This window comes from Phoenix dactylifera, chromosome 1 (assembly GCF_009389715.1).
Source record: "Phoenix dactylifera cultivar Barhee BC4 chromosome 1, palm_55x_up_171113_PBpolish2nd_filt_p, whole genome shotgun sequence".
Taxonomy (NCBI): Eukaryota; Viridiplantae; Streptophyta; class Magnoliopsida; order Arecales; family Arecaceae; genus Phoenix; species Phoenix dactylifera.
The window spans coordinates 27012696-27032942 of NC_052392.1; the positions used below are offsets into that span (position 1 = coordinate 27012696).

General features: G+C 37.2%; 2 protein-coding genes across 6 annotated transcripts; one reads left to right on the forward strand and one right to left on the reverse strand.

Annotated features, from left to right (window-relative positions):
• Window positions 1–4191: 4191 nt before the first annotated feature.
• On the reverse strand, window positions 4192–11930 carry LOC103719245 (octanoyltransferase LIP2, mitochondrial). Of its 4 annotated transcripts, none has more exons than XM_039130863.1 (3): window positions 11475–11930; window positions 10900–10963; window positions 4192–5145 (listed from the first exon to the last, which is right to left on the reverse strand). In XM_039130863.1, exon 3 carries the CDS (start codon window positions 5056–5058, stop codon window positions 4354–4356), a length of 705 nt encoding a protein of 234 aa, XP_038986791.1. In that variant the 5' UTR covers window positions 5059–5145; window positions 10900–10963; window positions 11475–11930; the 3' UTR covers window positions 4192–4353. The 4 variants fall into 4 exon arrangements, with proteins under 4 accessions (XP_038986791.1, XP_038986782.1, XP_038986790.1 ...); XM_039130854.1 differs by having other exon boundaries at window positions 11446–11930; XM_039130862.1 differs by having other exon boundaries at window positions 4192–5103; window positions 11475–11927.
• Window positions 11931–14786: 2856 nt separating this feature from the next.
• On the forward strand, window positions 14787–19297 carry LOC103719246 (cytochrome P450 709B2-like). Of its 2 annotated transcripts, none has more exons than XM_017845745.3 (6): window positions 14787–14833; window positions 14970–15247; window positions 16639–16862; window positions 17858–18105; window positions 18201–18576; window positions 18655–19297. In XM_017845745.3, exons 1-6 carry the CDS (start codon window positions 14802–14804, stop codon window positions 19084–19086), a joined length of 1590 nt encoding a protein of 529 aa, XP_017701234.3. In that variant the 5' UTR covers window positions 14787–14801; the 3' UTR covers window positions 19087–19297. The 2 variants fall into 2 exon arrangements, with proteins under 2 accessions (XP_017701234.3, XP_038986798.1); XM_039130870.1 differs by having other exon boundaries at window positions 14802–14843.
• The last annotated feature ends 950 nt before the right edge of the window (window positions 19298–20247 follow it).

The window sequence follows — 20247 nt, forward strand, 5'->3', positions numbered from 1 at the left end:
TGATTAAATCTAAAGCATTATCATGAAGTATATTTTAAAGATATATATTTTCTACTTCAAACAACTTAGCTATGCATTACTTCTAGAACACAATACATTTTATATTGCATATACTCCAAGTTTTGTCATCATCAAAAAGGGGAAAACTGATGACCCAAAGATTGATTTAAAGATTGATTTTGATGATCACAAAACCTTGAAGTATAAATACTAATGTTTGTATTGCAAGAAGAAAGATAATTTGTTTTGCAAGGAACATAGCAAGTTGGAAAAATACAAGAAGGCCTCAAAAGCTCTTAAGAAAAGTTGGAAGAAAAGCTCTTAAGAATGCCCAAGTTTCAAGTTCAAGGAATTCAAGTTGGAGGAGCAAATTTAAAGAAAGATTCAAAAGAATAGTCCTCGAGTCGACTCCTGGAAGTTTAGAGTCGACTCTGGCACTCTGGAGTTTCAAGGAACAGTGCTCGAGTCGACTCCGGAACTCTACGAGTCGACTCCGACTGAGAACAGGCAAAAAGACAGAGTTATTTTTCAGCGCTACAGTGCTCGAGTCGACTCTAACTTCAGCGCTACAATGCGGAGTCGACTCCCAGCTACAGTGCCGGCAGACTACTATTCACGAGTCGACTCCTGCTTCAGCCGAGTCGACTCCTGCTTCAGCCGAGTCGACTCCTGCTTCAGCCGAGTCGACTCTAGCACGCTGGGAGGCATAACGGCTAGTTTTTTCTTGACTCCAACGGCTCTATTTTTGTCTCTAACGGCTAGATTTTTGTTTCCACGCCATCTAAAGCTATAAAATCAAGAGGAGAGCTAGGGGAGAAATATGGAAGTGGGAGAGAACATTTAGGAAAGAGATTTCAAAGAGATTATAAGAGAAATCTTCCAAAAGCACAAAAGGGTCATTCAAAGTAAAAGAGAGAGAAGAAGAGCATCCAAGTGAATCCCAAAGCTTCCTCTCCAACTGTGTGCTGCCTCGGTGATCCTCTACTTCGTGCAAAATCAGAAGAGGGTCAAGTAAAGAAGAAGCCGAGTTCCTTCATCTACAAATTTGTTTGAGGGCTTCTTCTCTTTACTTTGCTTGTTTATATTGGCTATATTTGCTTATTTGAGAAGCTTGTATTTGATTTAAACTCTTGTTCTAATATCTTGTAACTTGATTCAATCAAGGGATTGAATCAAGGGGTTAAGGTTTGTTAGTGAGCCAAAGGAAAAACCAACGTTGCAAGGTTGTGGTTGGTGAGCCTTTGGAAAAACCAACTGGGTTGATTGTGAACCCGGAAAACAATCGTTGTAAGGTTGTGGTTGGTGAGCCTTTGGAAAACCAACTGGGTTTGATTGTGAACCCGGAAAAACAATCGGTTGGTTCTAGTCGTGAGCCTGTGAAAACCGACCGAGTTCGTTGTGATCTCGCAAAACAACAAGTTGGGTTGTAAGCTTGTAAAACAACCGGCTGTAATCTGAGGGATTATAGTGAAATTCCCAAGAGGTCTTGGGGAGTGGATGTAGGTGCTGGGGTGCACCGAACCACTATACATCTTTGTGCTTGTGATGCCTTATCTCTTGTATTTCATGCCTTACATTCATTCTTGATTGTGTAATATCTCTAGCTTTGTTTTCTATAGAGTTATAAGTGATTGTTTAGAATTTGCTTAGCTTCCTCTCCATTCTTACCATACACATAGATTAAAATTGATCATACAACTATAAGTTAACTTTAGATCAATTGCACCCTCAGGCCATAGTATAATTGCTCTAGCTTAATTTTCCACTACTTTACTTGTAATTACCTAGAGCTTAAGTAAATAACATCTTATCATTCCGCTGCATTCAATTCAAAGTAAAAATTAGGGAACATAATTTTTAGAAAACCCAATTCACCCCCCCTCTTGGGTTGTCACCTTGGGCAACACGGGGTCTAGTACCAGTATAGCGAACCTTATCCACAGGTGACGACCCTTGAGCCTGGAGTGAATGGTTTGACGACTGACTCCCCTCCGAGGCGTTAACCTCACTATCGCTCATGATGATGAAGAAAAAGATAAAGAAAAAGATGAAGGAGAAGAAGACAAGGCAGCGAAGGAGAAGATAACGAGAAATGGCTAAGCAGTTGAGGAACAAAAATCCACCAAAATTGGAGAAGCATGAAGGACGCTGAAGCCGGAGCCGAGCGACTTCGCCGGAGCACCACCCGAGAGCTTGAACACTTGAACGCACGGGCGGAGCAAATGAAGCAAGAATTATAAACAGAAGGAAGAGGCCACCCTTATATAGAGGCACAAATGGCCCTGATCAAAGCACTGATTCGACTACTCAGACAGATCAAACCATATGTCAGCTTGACACACGGTGTGGCGATCCACCAAGATTGCTGCAGTAATGACGCCTCAAGGACCCTGCAATGATGATGCCTCGAGACACCTTGGGTATGGCGACGCTTCGAGAAGATCGATCGACTCATTTATTACCCCTTGATAAAGGTTTCACCCTCGATCGATGTGATAACTTAATTTTCTTTGCTCGAAATAGAATGCAGTTCGACCTTGAAAGTGGGGGGCAAGTGATAGAGGAAATATTAGCCACCTCAACCTCCGGCCAAATCGACCTTCTTGACCTTGGACATAAACCGAAAAGAATGACTTTATCCCCCGCCGAAGAGTCGATAAGCCGAGGAGCCACCAATTGAGAAGCTAATCAGCCGAAGGCATGTGTCGACAAGAATTAACAATCCTAACAATTGGCAACAGCCCTAGGAGCTTGCAGTCGTGGTAGCACCACAGCCTACGTCCCATCAGCATTGCACGCTGCCCATGTAGACTGGCTCCCATATCGCAGCCGTACTACCAACAATTATTTGGCTATCAGTACACACCATATCAACCCAAATAATGACAAAACGGCTCTCCTATATAAAAGGGTAGCCTGGGGGACCTCATATACGCAAGATATCGCGGATGTTTTACCATTCATAAAGATCACATTTTGCTGAAATTTTCTTCCTTCTATATTGTTGCCTCTCTATTCTGACTTAGACATCGAAGGGCGCCCGCCGGAAACACTTCAATTAGTGAACTTGTTGCAGACCATCTCTAAAGGAAGTCGATTCTAGCACGCCTCAACCAACTTGCTCAGCTCGGTTTCAATTGACTCCAAGGTCGTCCGAGCTGCAGTCCGACCTTAGTCTAAATTCTGCAGCAACAGATAGAAAAAATAATAGACTAGCAACTTGGAGAATTAGTAAGAGAATCCAAATGTCCAAAACAAACATCCGTCTTTAGACAGGATTTTGAAATGATAAATGTTTTTCAACAATGATTTTCTCTCTATTCTAATTAAAAACTTTCTACTGCATCTTATATATATATATATATATATATATATATATATATATATATATATATATATATATATATATATATATATATATATATATATATATTTGTGACCTGTACTGATTGGATTCTAGCGTTATATAACACCTTATTATCTTCCTTCAAAAGATAAAAGGAGTATTCAAAGAGAAACAAACACATCAAAACATATATCCTACTTAAGTCTCCTTCAAAGCTAGATCCAAGCAAAGATTTGGAATTTTGGTTTTTGTAGTTTATTAAGATGCTGAAATCAGATAAACTGGGATTGAGGAACATCAGGCTATTAGTTCCATGCTGGTCACAGTCTGCTCAACGTGAGACTCATTGAAGATTGAAATAAGCAAAATTTAAATAAGCATTGCTCTATGGACAGCATAATCTATGAAAAAGGACGAGTATGTTTTGCGTCACCCTTCTTTCTGTAGCATACCAAGCAACTTAAAGAAACATACCGTGATGCATTTGTGGGGTTCTTGGATTCAACACCGAGACAAAACTTTGCTCACCATAAATGTGTTAGTCGTATGCTGTTATTGAAGCATATATGCACATTATAAGAATGAAAGCACCAGCTTCCATACAATATCACCATGGGCGACCATCTCTTCTTTTAATATAATGGATATAGAATGCAATGATCCTCTTTTCTGAGTCGTTGTTAGGGTATCCCTTAATGTAACCTTTCAAGAGAGCATTCCATTTCACTCGAGATCTGGTTTTGAGGAAGAGATCTCATCTGCATCATGAACAAACACCATCTCTTCCCAAAGTTACCACTTAATTTTGTTTTTAATGCACACCAAACTTTTCCATAATCCAAAATTGCATCAGCTCTGCCTAAACAATTTATTGAAACATATTTGATAATTAGTCCAACAAAATTTTCAATATAACAACTTAATGAATAAGTTACAACGAAGAAATAAGTATTAGAACAAGTACACACCTATCAAGAAAAATATTGTAATCAATTATGCCTCGTATCTCACTTAAGCTCACTAGTTTCCAAGGACAATGGATCTTGTTTCCATTGGAGGTCACTGAAACGAAATACTCTTGCTAAACACTGTATTAGCTGCTCATGAATCACTTCATCAGATGGAAGTTCCATCTTGGTCTCTCTTCTCAATGATGTCACCCCTTTATCTGAAATTCCACAAGGCACAATATGCTTAAAATAACTTAGATCAGGATCTATATTGAAGGCCAAACCATGAGAAGTGATGCCTGAAGATATTCGAACACCAATGGCACCAATCTTCCTGTCTCCCACCCATACCCCAGTTTCACCTACTTTCCCTGTATGAGCTTTCACACCGTACAGAGCTGCAAGTTCAATCATAGCCGATTCAAGGCCTTCAACATACTTCCGTGCACCAAACCCAATATCCCTAAGAGAGATGATGGGATATAGGATAGCTTGTCGTGGGCCATGAAAGGTTATGTCTCCTCCTCTCTCCGTGTAGTGCAACTCAGCACCCATGGCTTTGAGGTCGGCCTCAGGCACTAACAAATTGTGATATGTTCTCCGTTTTCCAAGTGTGTAAGTAGGTGGATGTTGAAGGGACAACACGGTGTCTAGAATTTTACCACCTTTACGATCTGAAAAAAGTCTCTCCTGCAGCTTGAGTGCATCCAAGTAGTTGACAATTCCCATCTTCCAAATCTCAATGCTCCGTTGAAGTTTCATTTCCACTGAAGTAGTTGACAATTCCTCCAGTGCACTAATATGTTTCTATTACAGAGTTGTCCAGTGATCAAGAATTAAATATGTCCTCTGTGGAATAGAAAATATCAAGCACCAAATGCAAAAGTACATTTACATTCTATCATGCAGATATCCATCTCAGAATTTTTCAATCCTTCATATTATGCAATGCAAATTGGAGTAATACGACTGAAAACTTAGCAGCTAACATATCGAACACAAGTTTTATAGATAGCATGTGCATATGCAGACTTGTTAATTCTTGGACTGGTAGCTACCATGCAGCCTAAACCAGAAGCTAGTATGGGAACAGATTTGGAGATAGAAGAGTAGTACTCAAGAAAAAGGTTGGGGATGATAGTCATATGTGAGTGGTTGTGCTAGATAATATTAAATAAGAATAAGGCTTATTTAAAATTCATCAGAAACACTATACAGGGATTCAACAAATGATAAACAGCAAATAGTTTCGCCTTCATTGAACAAAGCTTGATCATCATAAAATATTGGAACCGCCTCAGAAGCAGAACTAATAAGTTCCCCAGAAGCATTTGGAATTGGTTGTGAAAGATTAATCTGATTACTAAATAAGTATTTTGCCCTTCTTAGGTGTCTGCACTGACTTGCTTCAACTTTGGTTGCTCTGTGAAGTTTGGGATGGTAACTCAACCCAAATACAAAGGTTGGTCAGAATTGCCTAGGAGAATGATTACTTTAAATTTTCCAACTACCGTATTTAGAGGGAGTACTACTTGTTTTTGATTACTTAGTAAACACATGCAGAATACTTTGAAACAGCCTGTTTTATTACCTGAAATAGATCATCCATCTAAACATGATATCTCCAACCCTCGGACCTTCATTCCCTAATGATATGACTATCAAATTTCATAGGACACAGGAAAACTTGGCTACTCTCTCTGCCTTATGATATTTAGTGTCACAAGATGTGGGAATTTGAGCCACCTAAATTTAATGTTCAAAATTATTCTATTCAAATTAAGTTGCATCAGGAAGTGTAAAAAAAAAAGTCAAAGTCCATCTTAAAACTACTCTTGTAAATATGAACCTTCTATAATTTCAACTGAGTGAAGCAAAAAATGCTAACAAGTAACCATGTTGCAAATAACGAGAGGCATTTCAGAACTCATGGATTAGTTAAAGGGGACATGAATGCCAAGTTCTTTTGCCTGCACATTGGGAATAGATATATTTATGTGAACCTATAGGGTGCTTATTGACAACCAATAAGGTATTGAGCATGTTTCTCCTATGAATTCTTATGATAAATGGACTGCTCATCTAGAATTGTAGCTTTTAAGATGGTTTTTCTTTGCCAAACTAGTAAATGAGAAAGCAGAACAAAATGCCTATAATGAAGACCATTATTCCAATGAGAACCCAGTCTTTCAACTCTAATGCATTTCTGAGCATATAAAACATTATAATGATGCCCGATCATTATGCTGTTACACTTCTCTTTTGAAAAGTTTTAACCTCCCAATCCAGAGCATACTTTGTTTCAGAAAGAACTTCCAATTGCATCTATATTTGATCACTTGAGAACCATTAGCAATTGTTATTTATGCAAGGGTCCCCTCCTTGACCAAAGAGTGCTCCATCCTCAAGAAGAGCAGCAAGATGCAAGCTTGATGCCAAGATTGTTGGAAACCTAAAGCAAAACACAAGAAAACGAGAACAAGAAAAAAAAAAAAATGAGACGAGATTCTAAGACACATTACTGAGTCGCTGTCCATGGGATAGATTTCCATTTCCCCTCAATGGTGCAACCAGTCTCATGCCAGTCTAACCCCGAGATACAACAAAAACCTCTCATAATAACCTCTCATCAAAATTTAAAAAGGGGCATCACACATTTTGCATCAAATGAAGGTGTCTTCATGACTGGAACATCCACCATGTGTACATATGTCACAATTCATACAAGTCGAAAGTGATTAATGTCTTAAACTTCAGGCACACGTGCAAATTTAACATACAACACACAATGTGAGCAAGGATCACACTTTACAGGTTCACAAGTTACAGCCTTGCATGTATTCTCATAGGAAGCATTCCTCTCATACAACCATGCAGGCAGATCATCTAAGGGCAACCTGCAACAAGTATCCTACACAAATGGCTATGATGACATTCAGAGATTAATGCTCTTCCTTTTAACACTGCAGGTCAGCACTAATTTATCATAGGCAGGGCCTAACTGAAGATTATTCACTAGCACATTAGTGCTTTACCCTTTGAGCCTTTTCCTGGGATCTCCATTCATAATGTAGGGTTGCCATTGAAGGTGATTTACATTATAGGCTTCAGCAACATTCCTCTTGATGTCTCTAACACTAGTCTTTTTGATAGACCTTTAATTCGAGGATAAGCCAAATTATCCTTTGATCTGACATAATCAATAGTGAATACTCTTTCGGTTATGCCCCAGATGTATAAGTATGGATTTTCCATTATATATTTTACATTTAGCCTTCGCAATTGCTGCTTGTTTATCACAATGTACAGGTACCACAGGGATTGGCTGGCTCCCCAATTCATTTGCAAACAGATTCCTAAGCCAACTTGCTTCTTCACTAAAGAGGTCAAGAACACTGAACTCAGCCTCCATAGTAGATTTAGATATCAAGGTCTGCTTGGTAGAATTCCAAGCGATAGCAGCACCTCCCATTGTAAACACATACCCACTAGTTTCTTTGGTCTCCTCTCTGGCAGAGATCCAATTTCCATCATTATATCCCTCAATAAAAGGTGGGCATCCTCCATAGACTAATCCACAGGATATTGCAACTTAAAGGTACCTCATTACCCTTTCTAGCTCACTGTAGTGAAGTTTATTGGGTTGACTAGTATACCATCTAAGCAGCAAATATCAGGTTTGGCATCATCATCAAGAAAATTAAGGCACCCAACTATTTAGGAATATTTACACTGTGCCACACTTTCTCACTTTAACCTACTATAAGCATCAAAAGGAGTATGGGCAGGTACATTCATAATAACTGAATCTTGTAAGTCTACTTTCACTTTAGTGAGATTGAGTAATAGCATTTTCTTCAGGGGTTTTAATTATTTTATGTCCTGAAATCAAATCAGCTACTCCTAAGTATTTCATATTAAGATTTTGAGAAAGAAAAGACTTAGTCTCATTTATTTTATCAATGCTAGTTCAGAAAATAAGAATTCCATCCACATTGAGACAATGTATCACACCTGAATTACCATCAAATTTGCTATATGCAGATTTATCTGATTCATTTCTTGAAAAGCCGTTAGATATCACTACACTATCAAATTTTTCATGCCACTATTTAGGAGTCTTCTCTAAACAGTACAATGATTTAATAGTCTACATATTTTATGTTCTTGTCCTGGCACTACAAACATTCATGGACCTTTAATTCTCCATATAAGAAGGCTGTTTTAACAGTCACCTGATGGATACAAATAGATGCTACAGAAATTAAGTTTCTAATTGTGGTGCAACAGATGAGTAAGTATAAAAATATTCAATCCCCTTATGTTGTTTAAACTAACCTAGCTTTAAATCTTTTCAACTGTACCATTAGGTCCCAGTTTCCTTCTGAAAAGCCACCTGCATCCAATGGTAAAAATCTAGAGGTAAATCAATTAATTCCCATATATTATTAGCCACTAAGGAATCCATTTCAATTTTATTGCTTCTTTCCACCAAAAAGGAGAATATATAGATGGCATTGCCTCATGAAAAGCTAGCAGGATCACTTTCCACTAGATAGATAAAAAACTCATTACCTAAGTTTGGTTCTCTTCTATTACATTTTACTCCTAGGTTCAATTATATGATTATTTTTCTTAGATGCAGGAACAGAAAGATCCTATTTGGTGGGGGAGCTTAGGGAGCTTTCCATATTCACTTCCTTCTCAAGAAACCATTGATCACCTACAAGTCACTTTCAACCTACAAGGTTTCAGGCTGGGGGAGCTTGGTGGTTGTAAGATTGTACCAGGATTTTGTTTTAATTGTTTAACAAAGTTCCACTCACTAAAAGTAATGGGTTTGAGATGTTAATGTAAGTAAGAAAGTATACACGAAAGATCATATAAGGTTATAATTGAAACAATATATTCATAAAAGCTTATGATGGCACAAACATTTTGTTAAGTAGAGGTCAGGTTGAATAATGTTTTTCATATACTGTTTAATGTACTAGGAGCACAACTAGAAGATTTGGGTGGATTGAATTATTATTGCTGTGATTTCAAATGATGGTGATCTTCCAAGATTTCTTGGTGAACTCTAGAAGACGGATCACCAAGGAAACATGTAAGAACTAGATTCTTTCATACTTGAGGTGGATTTTCATATCATTTATTAACTATACACTAAAAAAGAAAGTAGTTATGATACATGAAGTACATGATAACTAGGATGAGTCTCTGCATCTGGTACTCAAAATCCAACATTAAATGCCAAATCATGGTGTCACAAAAGCTACCCAAACTGGCTATATCTTGCATTGCTCGCTTCCTTCTCCAACAAAGAGGAAGGAGAACTATTTCCAAAATGCACTTCAAAGATGTCATCTAATTTATTCAACTATTTGTAAAGCGAACTTGAAAAGGATATATTGTTTTGTTTTAACAAAATATTTTTTATTTTTGGATGATGTATGATTTAAATCTATATGTGGAAGGCGGACTAAAATGTGTTCAAATATAAAAAGAAGTTTGAAGGCACAAAATAAGGTCTAAATGTAAAGACCATGAAGAGGACATTTCTTGAGGAACCAACCTACATTGGCAGAGGTCAAACATGCCAAGTACCTTAATTAATGAGTTTATCAACTAAAAGAAAGAGAAATATTTTAATGACAGCAAAGTCAATAAATTAGTCCAGAAAAATCCTTAAATGTGCATTAGAAAAATAAAAAGAATGATTCGATTGGAGGAGGATAAAACTTGTCAAAGTAATTAAAATAATCACTTTATCAACAGAACGAAGGACATTTTTAAAAATGATAGAACATTAGATAATATGGCTAAGGTGCAACACAAATATTTATTACCCCCTCCCCCACCCCCAAGACACAAAAAGTGAAAAAGGTTAAGAAGTTGCTTGGCTATACTCATGTGGTCTTTTCCCATATATGTCACAAAGGCAATTAGTTAATAGAGGTTTGACCTTAGTAGCAAGAAACATCTGAGACACCCACTTTGAAATCTCTTAAGAGCTTGCCTTTGCACTTGCTTCTTAGGTGGTTTTTACTCTAAACTTCTTCTATATATCCACTTCCCTTCACGAGCATACAAACCCATCGGCCATTCCCACACCTCTTCCCAGATCCGGTAACTAAGGCTAGGATTCACATGATTGCGCAGCATTTGGTGGAGCCCTCTAATACTTATCTTGGAACAACTTTATCCATGTATGGTCTATTGTTAATAAAAAAACATGTGCCCCTAATTAACTTTATAAGTTGCATGCCTATTATTTTTTATTTTTAGTAAAGCATAAACCATTGCAAGTTTGCATGCTAGACACATAATTTAGGGTTGACTATCTTAGTTTCTAAAGAAGGACAACAAAAAATTTAGTGATACTATTATCAAAGTTTTGAATCCAAACAGACATACAAGAAGCATTGAAATAATTTTTCACTAGAGAACTATCAGAGTAGGTTAAGCAAGCAAAGCATTAGATGGATTGATGGATTTTCATTGGATCAAAGAATACATGATATAATTGGTTCTTTATTGAACATACAAAGAAAATAAAAGATAAATAAAATAAGATTTGGTTCAAAAGGTTAGCATACATACCAAGGATCTAAAGATGAATATGGATGATCTTAGTGTCAACCTCGTATTTCACTGCAATACTCACCTATATAGATATTTTAGACAAAAGCATCAATAATTGTACCACAGGAGAAAAATAATGAAAACTTGTAACAATTATTTTGGTTGGTATGAGAACATTGCATGTAAAAGCAAATTGCTGAAGGTATAAGATACCAAAACTTTAGGATCCTAGCATCCAATCAACTAAAACATTGAGATGAAATACTGGACTATTGACATTTGAAGCATTTTGACAAACACATAAACAACAACATCTCCACTTTTCCTCTTTTCTTTTTCCCCCTATTTTTAAAGCAAATATTCCTGCATCTCAAAACACTAAGACATTCTGACAAACAAGTGGAAGGCATGCACAGTTGTTATCATTATAAAAAAATCAAGAGTTCCCATTCCAAAGAGAAAAGCTAAGATTTAATACGAGAAGGCAACAATATCCATCAGAGAAATTATTAATGCTAGGGTAACACAAAAAAAATAAAAATACAAATACAAATAAAAACTCACACAAGAAGGAACGAATTTGTTGACTTGACCTTCGTGTTACGGGCAGCTATTTCTCTTTTTCCTCGTCGCCCTCCCGTCTCCTCTTGAACATAATTTTTTTAATAGGTTTGTTATGTAAGAGAAGGCCTGGGCTCGGACCAGGCTTGGGCGTGGGCAAATGGGCGGGAGCAAGTTCATTTCCGGGCCTCCATGTAAAGGTCTTAAGCAAGCCTTCCGCCCTCTGACTGCAATTTGAGATCGGTTCTTCCCTTCAAGCTTTGGTTAGTGAGGAAACAACATGGCTGAGTAGATCCTTTGCATGATTCAAATCTTCAATCATAGTGTGCACTTAAAAGCTAATAATCATCGACTAGTGAAAGAGTGATCACCGTTGCTTTCAATTTGGACACATGCATGAAAAATATTTTGATTGACTGCGCTCATTGCTGATTGCCATCTTCAGCATTCAAACTTAAATATGATGTTAAATGGACTAAAACTGTGTATCATTTAAATTAATAGAATCACACCCCAAATCCAGAGCATGATATGGCCACGCTATCGAGGATAACAACCTACAATAACACAAAGCCAACATTACATTTAGCTTTCAAATCTATCTCAAATATAATAGAATAAATAAAAATCCAATTTCATTATCTATTAAATGTAACCAATACCGGTTCAAAACATCTAAATTCAAACATAAAAACCAAACCCATAATCTTTACTATACAAAAAATTACTAGATATGCCCCCGCAACTTGACATATTCTGATATCTAGTTGGGTGGTATTGTGGACAAGAGTGGATACATCATCTACCCTTAGGACATATTTGGTTGGGGAAGAGTTGGGATCTGGAATGGGAAAGGAAATAAGCAATTCTCATTCGAGCTGTTTGATTGAGAAAAATCCTACTCTCATTCCAACTTCAGGAGGGAATGAGAATGCTCTAATCCTCCAAAATCCAATCTAGACTCTTTTATAGTATTCAAATTCCATTCCGATTCTAGTTACGAATCAATTATATCGAAAAATATGGTCATTCCAATTCCTATTCAAATTCATTTTGATTCTGATTCTAATTCCAATTCCAGTCGTGAACCAAATGCATGCTTAAGTTTATGGAGTGCGCATTAGAGCATATATGAAGTTTGTTTTATCGATTATGAACACTTAGAATCAGCCTATTTCAATTTAATATTGTTCGAGTGATATGATATGGATCCTCTTGTTTAGTGTGTAGACAATTCCTTATTTTGTAACATAGGCTCTTGATACCATGTTTGGTTATTTTCGTGGCTACTTTCATATATGTATCTTGGTTAAACAGCATAAAAAGATTGTTCCTATTTTTACCAAATTCCATATTTTGTATTATAGGCTCTTGATACTATGTTTGGTTGCTTTCCTAGACACACTACGGAGAACTTATATATAAACATATATTTTCATCTTCTATAGTTAAAATTTGTTGAGCTATATGTGAAATAGAAATATATTATATCCAAAATATAGCTCTTTTTATTTAAGTTTTAAAGTAAAACATGTCAATATTCCTTAGAAAGGAGCAAATACCGATAGAGTCAATACCTTTATCATAGTCCCATCCTTTTATCTTCCCACCATCCTCTCCTCCTCTCCAATAAGAATTGAAATCATTGATCTCTATGTTCCATTCCTCAATGAGGTTCTTGAGGGTTCTCTATTCCGAATAGGACTTCCCTATTAATGGTCCATAACCCTTCTCAAATATGGTCTACTTCCATCAGTAGTTGTTTCTAGACCTTGTTGAATTATGAGCTACAATATATTCCTTTCATTTTCAAACCATTCCTGAAATTTATTATGACAGTGCTTTTGTTCTTTAAGGTTGATGGCTTAAGTCCGGCTTGTTACATTACAAATTGGACTGCATTGTTGTGCACCAGGCTAATTTAACACCAAATTGAGCAGTAGCAAGATAGTACGGTGAGACAGACTCCTAAGAGGATTTTAGTAGCAAAGGTCATAGTAATGTAGGTTTCCACTGGTTTCCTTCCTTCACAAGCATATTTAAAAGATTCTTCTACAACAAAATGTCTCTCGTGAAGATTCAGTTTTAAAGATTGTTAGACACTTGTGATCATGCATTCAGATTATTTATGATGAAACTACTTTATCTTTCGTAAACATATAGCTTGCAGGCCACATGTTTTTGCACAAAGCATATGAAGAGAAACCGACTGTCATAGACTCAAAATAATATTGTTAGTTACAGATTTTGAGATTTATTAATGTTTATCCATATTCCAAATATACATATCATGGGCTGTTTAAAAAGCAAATAAATGATTTATGAGAAGTAATAGAAGAAACAAGCCAAATGATGAAGAAAGCATGCTTCTGCCTTGAGAGAGGTGGGACTCTGCTTAAATGTCTTGTTTTGTTCTTTCCCCCTCAGTTAATGATAACATTGCAAGATGTCGAAATTGACTAGTTACTGAATCTTAATATTACAATGATAATTATTCCAGCCTATAACTAGTCACCGAAACTTAATATTACAATGGTAATTATTCCAGCCTATGACTAGTCACCGAAACTTAATATTACAATGGTAATTATTCCAGCCTATTTCGTGCAACCTCGTGTTGCTTGCTCGAATCTACGAATCTGAGAATTCATAGCTCTTCTTCCAATTTTCTCTCTAAATCTTGTTGAAACTAAAGATTTAGATGCTTTTTTTCCGGATGCTTTCTGGTTTTCCGTACAGTATTAAGCCTGTTGGCTGATTCAGTTCTGATGGCAAAGGCCGATAACTTAGAAGTATTAAACGGACATGGCGGTTAAAGTTTCTCCACTAAATAATGTGAGAGCACTACAGCAACTAGAAGGTTTAGCACATTTAAGGAGTAATAAAAATGATTCCCCACCCACCGTGGACTTGAGCAGATGAAGGGAAAGTGACATAACATTTTTCTATTAATAATTTATCACTATCCAGTGGATCGCGCGCTTGGGATTTTTCCTATAAAGCTATCTTGATTCTGATAAGGGTTCAGGATGCAGTCATTTTTTTAAAAGAGTCATTTTTTCTAGAGGAAAACAAGATAAGGATCAGTCCGACCACAAACCAACACGCACATGGAGGAAAACAAAAAAAAAAACGAGGTGGAAAAATGAAGCAATACGAGCAGGCGTGCCATTGTAAGGATTGGACTTTGTTTGGACAAAGCCAATATTGGACAAAGCCTCTCCTTGCTTGCATCATCCATGATCTCAATTTCAGAGAGCAAACAAGAAACCACAGTCACCAGTTTGTCACAGCAACATGTGTCAAGCAAACAAAATGTCCAAAACTTACGGTATAAATAAGATAGCAATCTTGCTCTAATGCTAAAATATCCTTCAGGAAGGCATCAAAGGTCGGCTGTCGTAAGTTTTCTTTGCTCAAACTGATTTCCAGATCCCCGAATTGCTGCTCCTTTGCATGCTATGGCTGCAAGCAACTGAGTTTTGAAGATTTGATACTAGGTTCTAACTTTGAGCTTCTTCTTGTAGGGAGATGAGCAATCTTGGATTGGTGTTGGGCGCCTTGGCGGTGGTACTGATATCAAGCCTTTGGAGGGGATTGGTATATCTTATATGGAGAACATATGCCATACCAAAGAGGTTCAGGAAGCAAGGGGTAGGGGGTCCTTGTGGCAAGTTCTGGTCTGGATCACTTGAGGAGATTCGAAGCATGAAGAAGGCTGGAAGAAAGCTGATCTTGGACATCAACTCACATGATATCACTCCTAGGGTCCTGCCCCACTATCTTAAGTGGATGTCACAATATGGTTTGTTTAAACTCACTAACCTTTCTTCATATTGTAGAGGAAGATGGCATGCCACTCGATGCTTTGATAAATGCCTTCTTATTATTTTTTTCCTTCTAAAGGCTTGTTATATATATATATATATATATATATATATATATATATATATATATATATATAATCATTATATATATCATTTTTTCTGGAACACAGTCACAAGATCAGCAAACAGGAACTTAATTTGGCAACGTGAAAAATTTAAGAATTTTCCTGTTAAAAAAGTTGAATTTCTCTATCTCTTTCTCCATATATGTAATCATTCAGTGTCTCCTCAACTTATCTTCTTCATCTTTTCTGGAACACACAGTCACAAGATCAGCATACAGAAACTAATTTGGCAAGTTGCAAGATTTCAGAATTTGCCTCTTAAAAAAAGTGGAATTTGTCAAAATTCAGAAATAGCTTTAATAAAATGTACACACAGAATTTGCCTCTTAAAAAAGTAGAATTTGTCAAAATTCAAAAATAGCTTTAATAAAATTTACACACACACACACGCACATGAATACATGCACACGCACGCTTATACACATGAACACGCATGCGCGCACGCCCACCCACACAGACATACAGGTACATGGTCACAAGATCTACACGCACGCACGCAATAAGTCTCCTTAGTCCTCATCTTATCTTCTTCATCTTTTCAGGAATATAGTGACAAGTTCAGCACACACGAACTAATTTGGCAAGGTGCAAAATTTCAGATTTGGTCCCTTAAAAAAAGTTAAATTTGCCAAAATTCAGAAAAAAGATTTAAGAAAATTTACTAAGTAAAAGTAAAGTATATAAAATACTTTCTATAGTAGTAGAAAGAAGCCTAGCAGAGGCAACAACTATAGATAATAATGAAAGCATCATCTGTAACAGTGACAAGTAGCATGATTAACTATAATTCATAAAATTTCATAGAATAAATCATTAACAATCACAATTAAATAGTTAAATTAACATATGCTTGATAATTCTTGTCTGCTCCTGCTAGAAGAGAATAATTCAGCATCATTTCTCCAGTGGGACACTAACGGTCGAGTATGATTTGATAATTTCTCAATAAGTTGGAGAACATTATTACCATGTCCTCAAAGGATGAATACAGAATACATAGACCGGAGAACTTCATATGTTGATGATAGGGTGAAAAATGGTAGAAAGATTTGCATACATTCACTCATTTGAGCACTCAAAAAAATCCATAAATATTGTTCATGTGTCCAAGAACATGGAAATGAGCTGCTTTGTAATAAGTCAAGCTAATCTTTAGTTACGGTAAAACATGACATAATTCAACTACAAAAAATAAAAAGTTAAAATATTATTAAATTTCTTAATTATGTTGCTACATGCCACAGGAGAAACATTTCTATTTTGGTTTGGACCCCATCCAACGATATATATCACTGATCCAGAGTTGGCTAAGCAAGTGTTGTCGAACAAATTTGGTTTCTTCCCAAAGGTGATGCCAATTCCTAGCATATTGGCTTTATTGGGTAAGGGTTTGTCTGTCACTCAAGAGGCAGAATGGGTTAGGCACCGGCATGTTGTCAGTCCTGCTTTTACAATGGATAAGCTCAAGGTCAGTTGCCTATGAACCTTTCATATTTTACAATAATGCTGCAACAACCCTTGGCACATAACTTGTTTTAATAGAGCAGGTTACAATGATAACACTTACAAAAGGATGCAAGTTTACATAGACCACACTCCCTTGGCCCCTCCCACCCCCACCCCCACCCCCCGCACGCGTGTTTGCCCGAAAACATCCATCCATCCATACATACGTACATACCTATGTACATACATGTATGTATATATATATATATACATATATGTGTATGTATATATATATATATATACATACATATATATATATATATACACATACACACACACACACACACACACACACACACACATATATATATATATATAGACACACACACACACACACACACACACACATATATATATATATATATATGGTTTAAGAAACCAATAGTGATGTCGGTAGCATTGCTTATTAGATTTTTTATATTTTTCTATACCCAAAAGAAGAAAAAAAATCTATAGAGTTAACTCAATTATCCTTTTTTCAACTTCTTCGGCATTGCTACTATGATATTAATGCTGCTATTTTACGAGACTGATTGCTTGCCCTAAAGATAGTGGAATGTAGGAAAAGGATTCATTTAGTGAGTCCCAACTAGTTGAGTTAAGTTGGCTTTGATACCAGGTATTAAAATATGATGTAACTAAAAAGAGGCCAAATGTTGGACCCTATTTCATTAATTAATATTGATCTTCGTATTTGATTTCTCTGTTCGTATTTCTAGAACTGTGACCCCAGCACAGAAAATTGCTTCATGTTTTTCCAATTTGTGAAAGAACTGAAGTAGACGGCCACATTTCTTGAACCATCGTCATGAGTTCAGTCACTATCCAAGCTTATATGTCTATTAATTTATATGAACTTTAATAGTACTCAGAGACCACATAATTTAAGGGTGTCTGGCATGATTTATGTGCCAACACACATTTTAATATGTAACCTAACTGCTTTTAGTTTGATAGACGATGACAAAGAAGATGGCAACATGTGCTCAATCCATGCTAGAACGGTGGCAAGATCAGGCAACTCAAGCTGAGGGCCAAAGAGAGATAGTGGTCAGCAGCCAACTTCAGGAGTTAACAGCAAATGTAATCTCCCACACAGCTTTTGGAAGCAGTTATGTTGAGGGGAAGGAAGTCTTTCAGGCACAAAAAGAGCTCCAGGCACTTGCAGCAGAAAGTCTTCTCAATGTCAACATCCCTGGATACAAGTAACTCATTTTTCTTTTTATCCTTTCATGACTATACTATGATTCATAGAACATGGCTTAGCAAATCTAACTACAATCATATCCTTTGTTAGCAGATATCTTCCTTCTAAGAGGAATCTGCACAGATGGAAGCTAGAAAGAAGAGTGAGGAACACACTGATGCACATCATACAGGGCCGATTAGATTCGAAGGACTCCAGCTATGGAAATGATCTGCTTGGGTTGATGATGGAGTCTTGCAGATCAGACCCTGGTCAAGAGCGAAAGGGTCAAATATTGAGCATGAATGAGATCATAGATGAGTGCAAGACATTCTTCTTTGCTGGACAGGACACCACCTCCCATTGGCTTACTTGGACTGTGTTCTTATTGTGTAGCAACCAAGAATGGCAGGAGAGGCTCAGAGAGGAGGTGCTCAGAGAATGTGGTACAGGAATTCCCAATGCAGACATGCTAAGCAAGTTAAAATTGGTATATATTTATCAGACACAACGTACATCCTCCTGCATAATTTGTCTAAGTTATTTTCATAATCGTCTCTTTTTGCAGGTTACCATGGTTCTTTTAGAAGCCTTGAGGCTCTATGGCCCAGTAGTCGTGATGCAAAGAATGGCTGCCAAAGATATGACCTTAGGAAACCTAGTGATTCCAAAGGATACCAGACTAGCAATACCAATTGCAATTATCCATAGGAATAAAGAGGTTTGGGGAGCTGATGCTGATGAGTTCAATCCTCTTAGATTCAAGAATGGGATATCAAAAGCTGCCAAGCACCCCAATGCACTACTTGCATTCTCAATAGGACCGAGAGCCTGCATTGGTCAAAACTTTGCAATGTTGGAAGCGAAAACCGTGATCGCCATGATCGTCCAGAGGTTCTCATTATCTCTCTCCCCAAACTATATACATGCACCAGCGGACATGCTTACCCTTCAGCCCCAGTATGGGCTTCCTATATTTCTAAGACCCTTGAACGTCTGAAACACCTGTTCCATTATTAGCATAGTTATCTCTATGTATGTGATTGTGCCATGTAATGTTACTGTCTCATTGCTGTCTTCCGTCGGAGCTTGGTCTTGATATCTTTTTGTCTTGTTAATGTTTTAAGATCTTTGATGTGTGCACGAGACACTCAGCTATCATTAGTTTACTTCTCTTTATGTATATGAGTGTACCATAGATTTGTACCATATATGTATTTGAGTGTACCATCTCCAGTCCATCTCACATTGGACTATTTGTGGCCTCCATATAGTACCATATATTGGATGTAAATGCAAAGATCAGATATTGAATTTAACTTATGAAACATATCCCTTTTTAAAATTAATAGAGTAGTGTTCCCTCTGATTCTTGGCCCTTTGATTGCCTTAGATGACCAACTTTTGTTGTTCGCAACTGATGTTATAATGTTTCTATGTTGGATTTCTCATCCAATATTGCCAATGTTGTCTGCAAACATTGTAAGAGCCCATATTTTTTGGCCTAGGCCGACCTCTGGGCAATGGTGCCTAGGCCGGCCTCTGGGCCATGGCACCGAGTGGAGTCTTCCTCTTTTCCTTCTCGGTTTTCCCCTCTGATTCCACCGAAGGAGGAAGATCGTAGCTTACCAAAATGCTGCCAATCCTCGTCTATAAAAGACCCCCTTCCTCCTCTTCCTTGGCATCAACCTGGGAGTTCTTCCATTAGAGATTTAGTGTGGAGTGATTGATTATAACCCTATTTGATTTTGATGAGCTCAAAGCATTTGAGTATATCTTATGTTATACTGATGAATTCAATCTAGTGTTTCAGTCAAATACTTGTAAATTTATGATTAAGTGTCTCTAGATTTGGTTCAATACATTTTGGATAAGTAAAGAATTCAATTTAAACCAAAGTCTGAGACTCGAGTCGACTCCGGAAGATTACGAGTCGACTCCAAGTGTATCAGAAGCACTGGCACAAGCTCGAGTCGACTCCTGGACATTAAGAGTCGACTCCGACTGAGAACAGACAGCCGGACAGAAAGATTCATCTCAAAACCTGTCAACGAGTCGACTCCTGAAAAATTCGAGTCCACTCCAATGCTTGCCGAGTCGACTCCAGCGTTGTACGAGTCGATTCCAGGGAGTAACAGACAGAAAGACAGAGAAGCTATTT